The sequence below is a fragment of the Mustela nivalis genome (genome assembly GCF_964662115.1).
Source record: "Mustela nivalis genome assembly, chromosome: 5".
In the NCBI taxonomy this organism is placed as follows: domain Eukaryota; kingdom Metazoa; phylum Chordata; class Mammalia; order Carnivora; family Mustelidae; genus Mustela; species Mustela nivalis.
The window spans coordinates 54,970,767-54,984,994 of NC_139024.1; the positions used below are offsets into that span (position 1 = coordinate 54,970,767).

A 14,228-nucleotide genomic window follows, 5' to 3' on the forward strand; every position below is an offset into this window, starting at 1 on the left:
CTAGACATATTAAAACATTTAAAATTAAGACTAATTGGGCATCCAGGCAGCTCAGTCAGTTAAGTGTCTGCCTTCAGTCTGGTCATGATCCAGGAGGTCCTGCAATGGAGCCCAATATCTGGGCTCCCTACTCAGTAGGAGTCTACTTCTCCCCCTCTTTCCTGCTCCTCCCCACCATGCATTATCTCAAATAAAATCTTTTAAAAATTTTTAAAAATATTATAAAATTAAGACTAATCACCTAGCAAATATAAAAGAATATTATAAAGAAAACTCTTAATGGATTTGGGATTGCACTGAATCAAGGCTATCTAAGAATACTACATTTTCATAGAATTCAAATTCACTTTTGCATTTACATTTTTTTTTCCCACAGGAAATGATCCCTTTAAATAACATAGGTGGAACGACAAATTTTGGGTCTTACAATACCAAACGATAAAAGGGGCAAAACTTTGAAGTTAACTTTGAAGTTAACTTTTATTCCACAAATTTTCATCTCATAATTTAGCTGAAGAAGCCTGCCACTGTGGTTCTTTCCCAGCGTTAATTAAAATCCTAGGATATTAAAAACAAAAGTGAAATCTAATAACACAAAACAAAGAAGGCTCAAATCTTATACTAGTTTTGACACTTTACATATACAGACTAAGTCAGACAAGCTATGTATCTAACTGAAGTATTTATATACAAAGAAGTAACTCAGTATTTATAGAAATCCTAAAACTCAGGACTTTTTTCTTTATACCTCCTGAAGGTTGTCGAGATTTACGAGGAGACCGGGGTTCTCTCCGATAAGGATCATTGGAGCCATATAATTCAATAGTGCCCAGGTTGAGGAGTACTGCTTTCTGGAGGTAGTCTACCATTGCGATGCCATTACAATTGCCAAAAACTACCCTGGGAATAGAAAAAGAGTAAATATTTTAGCACAAATAAGTAATTATAAGGAAATGTACCCGTGGTTTATAAGGCTGAAAAGGAGGAGAATGGGTTTTCCAGAAAATTCTTCTTTGCAACTAAAGACTATCAGAGACATGGAAATACAGGTTACATATGACTTCTCATGGAACTATGTAGATCTTCTGCAGACATAAATGATTAAAAGTCTATATCATTAAAAAAAAATGTTGGCATAGGAAGTGAAACTTGATCACAGACATAAATCTCCATGCTAGGAAATGTGACATTTATTTTTCTGACTTAGAGCCATTTCGAGCAGCTCAGAGAAAGACATTCTCTTCCACTAGGGAAGTGGCAGATTATCTCTCTGAGAAAGTTTTGGTAATCCATTCAGTCAAGAATAAAAAGTGGAAAACATAAATGCTGGAGGTCTCCCTTTGGAGTACTCCAAATACATTCCCAGTTATGAGTCAGGTACTACAAACGAGCAACTATGAATAAAGGAATTTGACTCTTTTAAGATATCTCAAGTCAGAAGCTGAAAATTGAAATGTACGTAAGGACTCTGTAAGTAAGACAAACAAGACACAGAAGGACATTAGATGACCCATCTAAAGAGGAAAGGTTTTATGCTGTTCATGCTGACCACTGCCAAGCAGATTAGAGACAATGGGCCAGGTAATTAGATTTTTCAGTTAAAGCTCTAAATATGGATTTCACATTAAACAATTTTGGCAGCCAGCTCAAATATTAAAAACATGCAACAAGGGCTAAAAAAATGTTAATTGATGGGATTGGGAGGGAGACAAACCATAAGTGACTCTTAATCTCACAAAACAAACTGAGGGTTGCTGGGGATAGGGGGATTGGGAGAAGGGGGGTGGGGTTATGGACATTGGGGAGGGTATGTGCTATGGTGAGTGCTCTGAAGTATGTAAACCTGGAGATTCACAGACCTGTACCCCTGGGGATAAAAATATATTACATGTTTATAAAAAATAAAAAATAAATAAATTTTTAAAAAATGTTAACTGTGAGTCCATCAGCCTATGATCAACTGATTTGCAACTTCCTTTGAAATTTCTTATTAGTTCTTTTTCTTATTCCCTCTTTCTTTAAGATTGTGGGCAGTGAAATAGTAAAAGAGAGAAGGTTCATGTTCTTACACTGTGGGGCAGCAAATCAAAGACATTGAGAGATGAGAATCTCAGACTATAGCCAGTCTTAGCTGGGTATACAACTGTAAGAGATAGAGTGAGTGGTAATAGCTTTAGGAAGAAGAAAAAGATGAGTCCCTCCCTAGGGCTAGCATAAAAGAAGACGACCAAGTGACCCAATAAATGGCTCTGGGAATAAACGATGTATGGCTTCTCTACTACCATAATGTTGATTTTTAAAACAAACAAAAATACTTGGTAAGTCTACCAAATTATAATAAAAAGTATTATAATTCATACTCAATACTTAAAAGTATGAATTGATGATACAACTGTAGTACAATACTTTACCAAACTATTACTATGCTTTTATAATTTATACAAGTGAATTTTGGAAATAGAAAGAAGAAATTATATAGCTCTGGTTCAACATTTAATTAGCTTAGAACAAAGTCTTCTGAGTTGATGGCTGTTAGACCTCCATTATACCGAATATTAATAAGGAAATCATTTCTGAGAGTATATCCATGAAAGTACAGATTGACTTTAAACTTTAATCTCAATGCTTTGGAAAGCACTATAAGCTAGCATACCCAGAGTAGATTATTCAGAACATTTATTTTCCAAATAAACACCTAAGTCTGATTTGAAGTTAAAGATATACAACTTTTTAATTGATGTTGTAATAAAGATCATACTATTTTTAAAATTTTTAAAAAATGTATGGAATACTATGAAGAGACTGAGAAACACATAAATTATACTTACAATCCATACGAAGAATTGACTGCCAGGCTGGTAATTTGTTGTGGTGGTTCTCCACTGACCCATACCAACTGAATAACTAGTTCTGTCTGATAACCTGGAGACTGCTTAAGTGGTGAATTTTTAACTCTGTAATAAAGGAAAACATTACCTTTTAACCTACCTTCATGTATCTTATTAGCTTGTTAATTATAAAGTCATGCATAAATAACTATGCTCAAAGTATATGGAATTAAATATACAAAAATGAAAAAAACTGAATCCTGTTCTCTATTGGCATTTAATCTAGATGGAGACAAAACATGTACATAAATAACAAAAATAAGAAAGCATATATAAGTTCCCATTATAAACTAGGGGGTTGGAAGTGAAGAGGGAGAAAAAGAGAATGGGTATGAATGGGAAGGAGGTATGGAGAGAAGAATAATGAGAAGTCGTCCATGGATTAAGAAGAGAAAGAAAAATACCAAATTAGAAAAAAAAAAAGCAAGTTAGAAAAGTAGACTTAAATATATGGTCTAAGAAAATAAAAAGTGGCCAAAAACATAAGGAGTTAAAAAAATGTGAGAAATTTATTTTTGGGTGCATGACACTTGCACTATTAAAAAATGTACTCTGAGTTGATAGTAATTTTGATTGTAGACTCTTTCTCCAGTAACTGTTGAATAAATGCTTTTGCAAACATGCAAACAAGAAGCAGGAAACCAATAGTCAAAGAATGACAAATGTATAAGTTTGCTCACAGTGTAGGTGTGTATTAATAGTGAGAAACCAATATAACAAAATAGGCTGAGGTCAGACTTTAAAGGGTCTTCAGGGGCTGGCTACAAAGAACTGAGGGCTTTTGAAAGGCAAGAGTTTAAGTCTTGGCTCTGCCATTTTCCAGTTGTCTTCTTGTCTAAAAAAGTGGGAATATTACTATCTAATCACAGTAAAAGTGCCTACAGAAGAGCTGTCAATGGTCAGTTTATATGAAATAAATTTTCATTATTCTAAGGAATTAGAAGCCAATGAAGGTTTATAAGAAATACTTTAGAAAGATTAATTTGGTGGAGGTTTGCAACGTGAAGTAGAATAAGAAAACAATTAAAAACTGCCTGTAATTAATGTAAAACAATAAGAAAAAGGTAGATCTGAAACACATTACGAAGTAAGAATCACAAATGCTTCAAAACTTCATGAAGGCAGAAACCTTGCAGTTACTTTTAACACTCTAGTGCAAAAGAGATTCTCGATATTTGAAAGAATGAATGAGCTGAAAGCTCATTTTGAGGAACCCCCATACTGTTTTCCAAAGTGGCTGCACTAATCTGCTTTCCCACCAACAGTGTAAGAAGGTTCCCCTTTCTCCACATCCTCACCAACATTTGTTGTTTCCTGCCTCATTAATTTTTGCCATTCTAACTGGTGTAAGGTGGTATCTCAATGTGGTTTTGGTTTGAATTTCCCTGATGGCTAAAGATGCTAAATATTTTTTCATGTGTCTGTTAGCCACTTGTATGTCTCCTTTGCAGAACTGTCTGTTCATGTATTCTGCCCATTTTTTGACTTGATTATTTGTTTCTTGGGTATTGAGTTTGAGAAGTTTTTTATAGATTTGGATACCAGCCTTTATCTGTAGTGTCATTTGCAAGTATCTTCTCCCATTCCATGGATTGCCTCTTAGTTTTGTTGACTGTTTCTTTTGCTGTGGAGAAGTTTTTTATCTTGATGAAGTCACCCAAGTTATTTTTCACTTTTGTTTCCTTTGCCTTTGGAGACATGTCTTGAAACAAGTTGCTGTGGTTGATGTCGAAGAGGTTAGTGCCTATGTTCTCTCCTAGGATTTTGATGGATTCCTATCTTGAATACAAGACTTTCTAAGGAATACAGCCACCTATCTTTTCAAAAATGAGCTATTTATTTATTTACTTATTTATTTATTTGACACACAGAGAGAAAGAGCGTGTGTGTGCATGAGAGAGCGTACAAGCAGAGGGAGAGGCAGAGGGAGAGAGAGAAGCAGGCTCCCTACTGAGCACTGAGTCTGACCCAAGCCAAAGGCAGGCGCTTAACCAACTGAGCCACCCAAGCACCCCAAAATAGAGCCAGTTAGATACAACACCTATAATACTTGCATCAGGAAACTTCAAGTGGATTTGGAAGATAAAATTTTCCTTTTTTTTATTTATTAATTAAATCAATTAAAATTAAAATGAGTAGTATATTTCTGAGTTTGACTACTTTCACTATTAAAAAAATCTACTTTGACTTTAAGGTGAGAACATTTTTGATTACTTAGACTCTTTTCCTAATAACTGCTCTTGTAAAACTTACACAAGTAATTCAGTAATTCTTGAGGCTTACTTCATAATTCTTGAGGCTCTGCCCTGGAGTGACAGTGAAATGAGAGAAGGACAGCAGGAAAACTACTCAATGTTAAATCTCCTGACACCAAATTCAGAGGTAAGGATGCTTTTGAGTCATTTAGTTGGTACTTCTGGTGAAGAAGACCATGACACCTGACCAAATATGTGGTTGTATAAATTTTAGGGTAAACATGAATCACTAGCGGTATTCCAAATATGAACTGAGTTAATCACTTCATGCAAAGTCAGTAAGGCAGTACACTCAGAACTGTATGTTGGCCGAGAAGTTCCGGTTTTTCTCAGGGAAATATACTAATCAGTGGCAGCTGTCCATCTCAAGAGGTAGACTGAGAGTTCTTCAGAATAGAAGAGTCTGTGTGTGTTATTTTCTTCTTGGATGAATTAGGGTAAGGTTCAGAGAAGTGTCTATCTTTTTTCAGCATAGTTTTTTTTAAAGATTTTCTTTATTTATTTGACAGACAGAGATCACAAGTAGGCAGAGAGGCAGGCAGAGAGAGAGAGAGAGAGGAGGAAGCAGGTTCCCCAGAGCAGAGCAGAGACGTGGGGCTCGATCCCAGGACCCTGGGATCATGACCTGAGCCGAAGGCAGAGGCTTTAACCCACTGAGCCACCCAGGCGCCCCTTCTTTCGGCATATTTAACATGCACATTAGATTAGAGCAGGAACAAGCATTAAAGAAAATTTGAAGTGTGTAATATGGACACATTTAAAACTTCAGTGATAAAGATACACAGAACTCATGGGGGATGCCTGGGTAGCTCAGTCACTTACGTGTCTGCCTTTAGCTCAGGTCATGATCAGGGTCCTGGGATCAAGTCCAGCATCCAGCTCCCTGTTTAGTGGGGAGTCTGCTTCTCACTTTCCCTCTACCACCCTGCTTGTGCTCTCTCCTTCTTTTTATAATAAATAAATAAATAAAATTAATTAAGAAAGAACTCGTGGAGTTCTTAAAAGCAAGTTTTTTTACGTTTTAAAGCAAACAGTTCTTAAGCAAAAACAAGTCAGTCAAGCCTGCTATAAAATTCCCAATTGGTAAAAAATTAAAAATTGGATCAAGAAATGACAGGATAGGTTAAAAATGTAAAATGGGGGATGGGTTGGTATAATGTTTTACGTGTACAATGTTTACATATGTATTATTTTAATGTTTTAGTAAATGTAAATTAAGGTTTTATTTTTTAAAGACAAGGAGCGGAATATTAATAAAAAGCTCCATAATTTAAAACAAACAAACAAAAACTCCATAATCTGTACAAATGCATTTTATATGTACGTTTGGAGGCTTAGCAGTTTCAAAATGTTTCTGTTTAGACAAATAATCTGCAAAAGCTCAATTAAAATACTTAAAAATATAAAACTTCATTGGTAAAAGGAATAAATCAAATAGCTGCTTTTAAAATGTTTCTTCAAAGAAATAACTACATATAAAAGCATTCTGTATAGGGGCGCCTGGGTGGCTCAGTGGGTTAAGTCTCTGCCTTCCGCTCAGGTCATGATCTCAGGGTCCTGGGATGGAGCCCGACATGAGGCTCTCTGCTTGGCAGGGAGCCTGCTTCCTCCTCTTTCTGCCTGCCTCTCTGCCTGCCTCTCTGCCTACTTGTGATCTCTGTCTGTCAAATAAATAAATAAAATCTTAAAAAAAAAAGAAAAGAAAAGAAAAGAAAAAGCATTCTGTATAGAAAACAAACTCAGTACTAGTCACTTTAATATTAATTTGGTTATATTTCTGACATTTAAAAATTGGCTTTTCAGACTATGGACTAAAACAATGTGAAGTTAATAAATAACTGCATTTACCAAAAAACTAGTAAGAAGGAAAACAATGAGGTATAACTCAAATTGCCTGTGATTAAAAAGTCAATGGTGAATATGTCCATTTTAGACAAAAATCTCAAAACCTTGCTACCAAAAATATGTCACCAAAATAAACGTCAAAGACAAACTGTACTTCATAGGCTTATGAGATGTAAATTTAACAAAAGGTTGGAGAAAAATAAACATTAAAATCAGAAGAGCATTAATGGAAATTCCACAAATTTAAGTTTAAAGCAAAGTAGTACTAAATAAGTAACAAAAGGGGAGAAAGTGGAATTCTGTATTTCCAAGTTTCATTCTAGCTAAACATGTGCCAGAACTGTTACAGAGGGGTGTGCATGTATGTACATAAGAGGGACAAATGAAACTTTGAGACCTTTCTGACGAATGTAGTTACTTAACCTCAGTGCTTACATTTTTTAGATCAGATCAGAGTTTCTCATTGCTGGCCCCAGTGGCATTCTGACCTAGGAAGTTCTTTGTTGTAGGGCAGTGCTGTGTGTACTTGAGCATCATCTCTGGCCCCTCTGTTTTAGATACCAGTAGCACCCTATTCCTACTGTTGGGACAACTAATAATGTCTCCAGATACTGGTAAATAAATGCAGAGAAGCAAAATCATCCCTGCTTGAGAAACACTAACACAGAACACAAAATCTCGAATTTATATAAACATATAAAGGCTTATTTTTTTAAAAGTCGATACTTTTTGTGGTGCTTAGGTGGTTCAGTCTTTAAGCTGCTGCTTTCAGCTAAGTTCCTGATCCTGGGGTCCTGGGATCAAGCCCTGCATCAGGCTCCCCACTCAGGAGGGGCCTGTTTCTCCCTCTTCCACTGTCTCTCCCCTCCCGGGACTTGTGCTCCCCCTACACTCTAATAAATAAATAAAAATCTTCAAGAAAAAAAAGGCTATACTTTTAAACAATTTTGATATTTAAAAATCTGCCATGTCTTTGGGGTGAGTGCAATGCAATTTTAGTAACACAGACATTCTCCATAGCAATCCTTTATGACTATTCACCAAGAAAAGTGACTCTAGCAGATCTAAAACAAAACCAGGGCAAAGCCTGGTTCTTTTAACAAATGCAAATTCTCTCTCACCAGGCCTCCCTAGCTTGAATTTACTAAACTGGCTTTTGTTCTTCAATTTTTGTACTGAATTGCTTTGACACTTTCCATATCCACTTTTTAGTCACTACCCTAATTGGCTTCCCTGTAAATGTAGTTAATCATAGTCTTCATAAAATTTTTCAGTGATCTTAACTCTTTCCTCACTGTTTTATTTCTCTGCCATATTTAAGGCTCATACCCTTTAGAGAATCTAACAACTCAATAACATAAATTAGAAAAAAAGGAAAAGAAAGTTATATCCGATTTATTTTTATATAAAAAGCAAACTGTATTCAAATTTGGAATGCTACAGTAAAGGCATTTAAATAATGACACTGCTGTGGTAGAGCAGATTCAGAAGGAAGAGAAAATGATTACAAAATGACTGAATCTCTAGAGTCCAAAAAACCAGAATTTTCAGAGGGTAGAAAGCAGTCTACATGTACATTTGATCCATACGAATCCAGACTAGAAAATATCCATGGATTTTGGAAGATTGACCTATATATAGAGAAAAGATCCATGCTATTCTACCAGTGTGTTTAAAGATCAAATTTTAGCACTTTAAAGATAAAAATCTCGGAATTCAATCATATTCCTCTTGATGCCACAAAAAAATGAACTGGATTAACCATAGCAAAACACCGAAAGAAACGATCTTATGTCCTTTGTTTCTATCACAGGAAAATAGTACTGTAATAAGCTTATAATTTATCTAATTTAAAAAATAATTTCTAAAAAATCTGTATTTTTTAATAACTTACTTTAAACAAGGGACATTATCACGAAGCCCATCAGATGAACTGCTACTGGTAGAAGGATGAGACTGAGGAGGAATGGGCTGAGGAGTGGAACCCCCAACTGGTGTTGGCAAAGGCGGTGCCTGTTCTCCCTCTGGGGATTCCACATCATTTATCTCATATAACAATCGAACTTCAAGCATCTGTTGTTAAAAAAAAAAAAAAAAAGTTAAAAAAAAAAGACAGTTTGCCTACTTTGAATAATTATTAGAATATTTCATACAGTTTATACACATACCCATATATGCTTCAGTGGGAACAACATTTTTAAAGGTAAAAATGTAACAAGATTTCTAAAGGTAAAGATTTAGCAAAGAAAAAACATGTTTCTGACTCAGCTTTTTAAAAATGATTTTAGAATTTACTGCATTCCTGTTAATACCAAATTAGAGTATGCTTATATTCATATTAACTTTCCTTAAATGAAACATATACTATATATAAAGATTTAAATTTAAATGCTCACTAAAAAGATATGGGTAAACTATACTATTTTCCACAAAAGATAGATGGCAGTGTAAACACTTAAGTGTTCTTTAAAATTCTAGATAAAACTGATCCCAAATAATCTAAATAATTCAAAAAAAATTTAAAATGTCAGACATCTGACACTGAAAATAATTAAGAGATTATTACTGGAATGACTTCTGTAATCACTTCTTGTTTGCTGAATCTATAAATAATAACATGAGCGGAAACTCCAGCTATGCACAGCATTCTACTTTCTGGACACCAGGAGATGATCTGAATGGCATACGGATCTTCATCTACAATGTCTGTGTTTGGCCTCTCATCTTTATTTCTTGACTTTTCAAATACTTTAGATGTCTTTAGTTTATATAATACTTGTAGAGTTACTAAAAGAAAACATAATATATGTTAGATACTTTAATACAAATAGGACAAATATAAAATAATATGTAATCAGACATACTAACTAAGGAAAATAGCCTTTATTTTTTTGAACCATATTTTTCTTTCCAGGTCTACATTTCTATTAGACGTTTAGATGAAGCAATTACTGTACCTATTGACCAAAAAATTGTATTCATTAAGAAAAAAATGCATCATGATGATGAATTTAGGTAACCTGAATAAAATGACTGATGAAAAGATTTTGTTTAAAACAAAATATATAAATATAATGAAAATAAAGAACATATTTGCTTTCTAAAATGATTTCCTACTTATTTTCTCTATTAAAGGTACTATCTCACATTTCTACATGATAAAACAGAAAATATCCTGAGTTAACTGGATTCTCATTGCTTACTATGTATGTTTTGCAAACACTGATAATTCAAAGCATTTTTTCTTTTTTTTTTGCTATTGTGTAACCACCATATATATATTTCGCAAAGACAGCACAAATCACTGTTAGCTTGGAATCAGGCATTAAAATTACTCTATAAATTTCTACTGATTTGAAATATATTCCGTTTTTTTTTTTTTTAAGATTTTATTTATTTATTTGACAGAAAGACACATAGCAAGAGAGGGAACACAAGCAGGGTGAATGGGAAAGGGAGTAGCAGACTTCCTGCCAAGCAGGGAGCCAGATGCAGGGCTCGAGCCCAGGACCCTAGGATCATGACCTGAGCACAAGACAGATGCTTAACCACTGAGCCACCCAGGTGCCCGTATATTCCTTCTCTTATTTTTGAGTTAAAAAGAGAAAGTCTGATGAAATTTTGAACAAAGGATTTGATTACTTCTGTTGAGAATCCTTCTTAATTTACTAGTGAATATCCATAAAAATATTTACTTCTATCAGAAATTCTAAACTCATATACTTGATAAATTACATATTAACTTTATAGCTTCTAAATTTTAAATTAAATGTTGGTCACAAAATTATTATAAAACAGATTGTATAGAAGCAGTGATTGCATAACATGTAACAAGTAATATTCTAAATACTTACTTGCAGAAGCATCCCAGAACTTAACTGACCCATCAGCATGCCTATGAAAAGCAAATGAGTTAAAATTGTGAAGAAAAAAAGAAAAGAAAAAAATCAGATTTCTTTTTTTTCTTTGAAGTATACTGTTATTTGAAAAGATAGCAACGAAATGAAGAAAGGTAAAAATCAGGGTAAGTTGGCAGGTTCTAAACAATAACATTTCTTAATACATTACAGCATAAAGGAAAGCAATACTTGCCCAATTAATTAAAGTCTATATAGTCTTAATTATATTTAGCTATTAGTGATTTAGTGGCAAAACAGGATCTTACTTACCCTGTAATAATTATTTCTGGGTAACTTTGAACACCCAAGCCCCAATTACCTCCATTAATGGGCCATTCCTATAAAAAAAGATTATTGTATAAAGCAACTTCCAAGCATACCATACATCCCCATATATATTTCTATGACAACAGTAAACAACGTATTTTGCTTCCAAAAAGGACTTTCTATTTATTTTCTCTAAAAAAGGAATCAATGTTATCAAATACTCCAAGGTGATAAATATAAAATGCAGAAATGTAAGATTAAATATAAAACTCATGTTCAATACCTTTTTGCTGTAACCTTGCCGCTTCTGTCTAGCTCCAACAGAATAAAGTGCAGGAATAAGGTCCACAGGACAATCAGCAAAGTATTCGCAACATGTAACAGGGGATTCATGTATAGTCAAAGGGTAGGGATTTTCAAATATAGGGTATCTTTAACAACAGGGAAAAAAAAATATTTATTAATTTAATGAAATTACTATAACAACAAAAACTTTTAAAAATATTTACAGCTTTGGAATGAAAACCATTTTTTAACTTTGATTTAAAGATAACATCCTCTGAAGGTCTATGTAACAGATTTTATGAACTTATAAGTTTTGGGATACAATGTTCTTTTCTGTATTTTTAGAAATTACATACATTTTACCATAGAGATTAATAGATTTACTTCATGCATACATGTTAAAAAAAAAAAAGGCATCTTTTATAATGCACGTTGCTCAGTTAGAACAATGTACCATGTGGCATACATTGGACTGAGTGCTTCATACATACATATACCTTATACATATACATATACTTAAGATGTGGACATTTTACTGAAGAACAAACACTTAAGAGTAATGTCCCAAAGGCATGCCATCTAGCAAGGAGAAGCAGAATTTAAACAGTGCTCCTAACCATTAAGGTGTAAGGCTTTCAATCAACAGATGCCTCACCTTTATATCAACAGAGCTAATACAAATTTTCAGTTCTTTTTTTTCCAATCAATAGAATACAATAATATTTAATCTAGAGATACTCTTATTTCAATGATAATCTAAATAAAATTCTACCTTAAAGGTTTTCTAGATATGAGGTTATTCCATTAAATAAAGCAAAAAAATGCTTTCCAAAATCTCAAAATTAAAGTAAAATCCTAACTAAATCCACAATGATATTTCTCTTCTGGTTTGAATTCCTTGAGAATGGCTACTTAAAAATATCACGAAAACCAGAATATGGCTATAAAGTCTAAAAAATTCAGAGTGGCTCATCTGCAAAAATTAGATGTATTATCAGTCTACTACTGGTAATAATTTAAAAATTAAAGAATAATTTCAGAAAATTCCTTTCTAGATTTCAAAATGAACCGAACTATCATTACTCATTCCTCAACCACACATAAAAACACAGAAAAAAACCTCAAATAAAAACATGAATTAAAAAATGGCAGGTAACTCTTTTCTCTTTAAAAACACATTTTATGGGGCGCCTGGGTGGCTCAGTGGGTTAAAGCCTCTGCCTTTGTCTCAGGTCATGATCCCAGGGTCCTGGGATCGAGCCCCACATCAGGCTCTCTGCTCAGCGGGGAGCCTGCTTCCTCCTCTCTCTCTGCCTGCCTCTCTGTCTACTTGTGATCTCTGTCTGTCAATTAAATAAATAAAATCTTTAAAAAAAACAAAAACAAAAACAAAACACATTTTATAACACTTAAGCTCAATAATCTTACTATTATTATATGTTTAACTGATCCATTTGCTATTTTTATTTAAAATGCCTAGCCACAGGTTATTTTCCCAGTATTTTAATTTAAATATTTTTTGGTACAAATGACACATAAAAGTTTCACATACGATTTTAAAACTTAGCTAAGGGAAAAAAATAAAATCTATTAAGAGGAAGTTATTCTAGGGGCACCTAGGTGGCACAGTCAGTTAAACATCCAACTCCTGGTTTTGGTTCAGGTCATGAGCTCAGGGTCATGGGATCCAGTCTTGCATTGGGCTCTACCCTCAGCATGCAGTGGGCTTAGGGCTGTCTCTCCCTCTCTCTCAGCACACTCCCCGCCCTCTACCCTTGCACTGTCTCTCTCTAAAATAAATAAGTAAATCTTTTTTTAAAAAAGAATAAGTCATTCTAGGGCTATCATTTTTTTTATTATCAATGTATTTTTTAGATGCTACTTGAGAGAGGGGGAAAAGCAGATTCCCTGCTAAGCAGGGAGTCCGATGTGGGGCTTGATCCCAGGACCCCAAGATCATGACCTTAGCTAAAGGCAGATACTTAACAGACTGAGCCACCTGGGTGTCCTTAGGATTACGATTTAGAAATGATATTTTTATTTTTATTTATTTATTTTTAAAGATTTTATTTATTTATTTGACAGAGAGAGATCACAAGTAGGCAGAGAGGCAGGCAGAGAGAGAAAGAGAAGGAAGCAGGCTCCCCGCCGAGCAGAGAGCCCGATGCGGGACTCGATCCCAGGACCCTGAGATCATGACCTGAGCCGAAGGCAGCAGCTTAACCCACTGAGCCACCCAGGCGCCCCTAGAAATGATATTTTTAAATTCCTTCATTATGGTGGAGATATAGATACACACACACATACATACACACACACACACACCTATATATAAATAAATAGATGTGTAGGTATTTATATATAATCTATATATATTATCTATCTAATTTTTAAAAAGGATAAAAATATCCAACCGATAATTACAGGTAGCACATAAGTTGATGTAAATCTAGGAATGCCTTAAAATAAGATAAATAATACTGTTCACTTATACTTCAGGGTTTCCTAATCCTGGTGCTATTCACATTTTGGATCAGAAAATTCTTTACTATGAGGGACTCTCCTGTGCACTGTGGATGTTTAGCAGCATCCCTGTCCTCTACCACTAGATGCCAGCAGCTTCTATAAAAGATGTTCACACAGCCGTTAAGTATCTGGGGGGAGAGGGGAAAAATAGTAAAATTGTCCCTAACTGAGAAACACTGAATATGAATGGGTAAAGTCAATTAAATATTTAATGATTATCTCCAGGAGATACAAATATTATTTATTTGCAATGTACTTTAATT

At 34.3% G+C, this 14,228-nt stretch overlaps 1 protein-coding gene across 6 annotated transcripts in view; it reads right to left on the reverse strand.

Annotated features, from left to right (window-relative positions):
- Positions 1 to 14,228, reverse strand: part of STXBP5 (syntaxin binding protein 5) — a 175,984-nt gene that overhangs the window by 61,539 nt on the left and 100,217 nt on the right. For all 6 annotated transcript variants that reach the window (XM_082730336.1, XM_082730334.1, XM_082730332.1 and 3 more), the window contains exons 12-18: positions 11,438 to 11,585; positions 11,158 to 11,225; positions 10,843 to 10,883; positions 9,555 to 9,775; positions 8,883 to 9,061; positions 2,829 to 2,954; positions 749 to 900 (exon numbers count right to left, since the gene is read on the reverse strand). In XM_082730336.1, the coding sequence (XP_082586462.1) occupies positions 749 to 900; positions 2,829 to 2,954; positions 8,883 to 9,061; positions 9,555 to 9,775; positions 10,843 to 10,883; positions 11,158 to 11,225; positions 11,438 to 11,585 (935 nt within the window). The remainder of the gene's footprint in view (positions 1 to 748; positions 901 to 2,828; positions 2,955 to 8,882; positions 9,062 to 9,554; positions 9,776 to 10,842; positions 10,884 to 11,157; positions 11,226 to 11,437; positions 11,586 to 14,228) is intronic.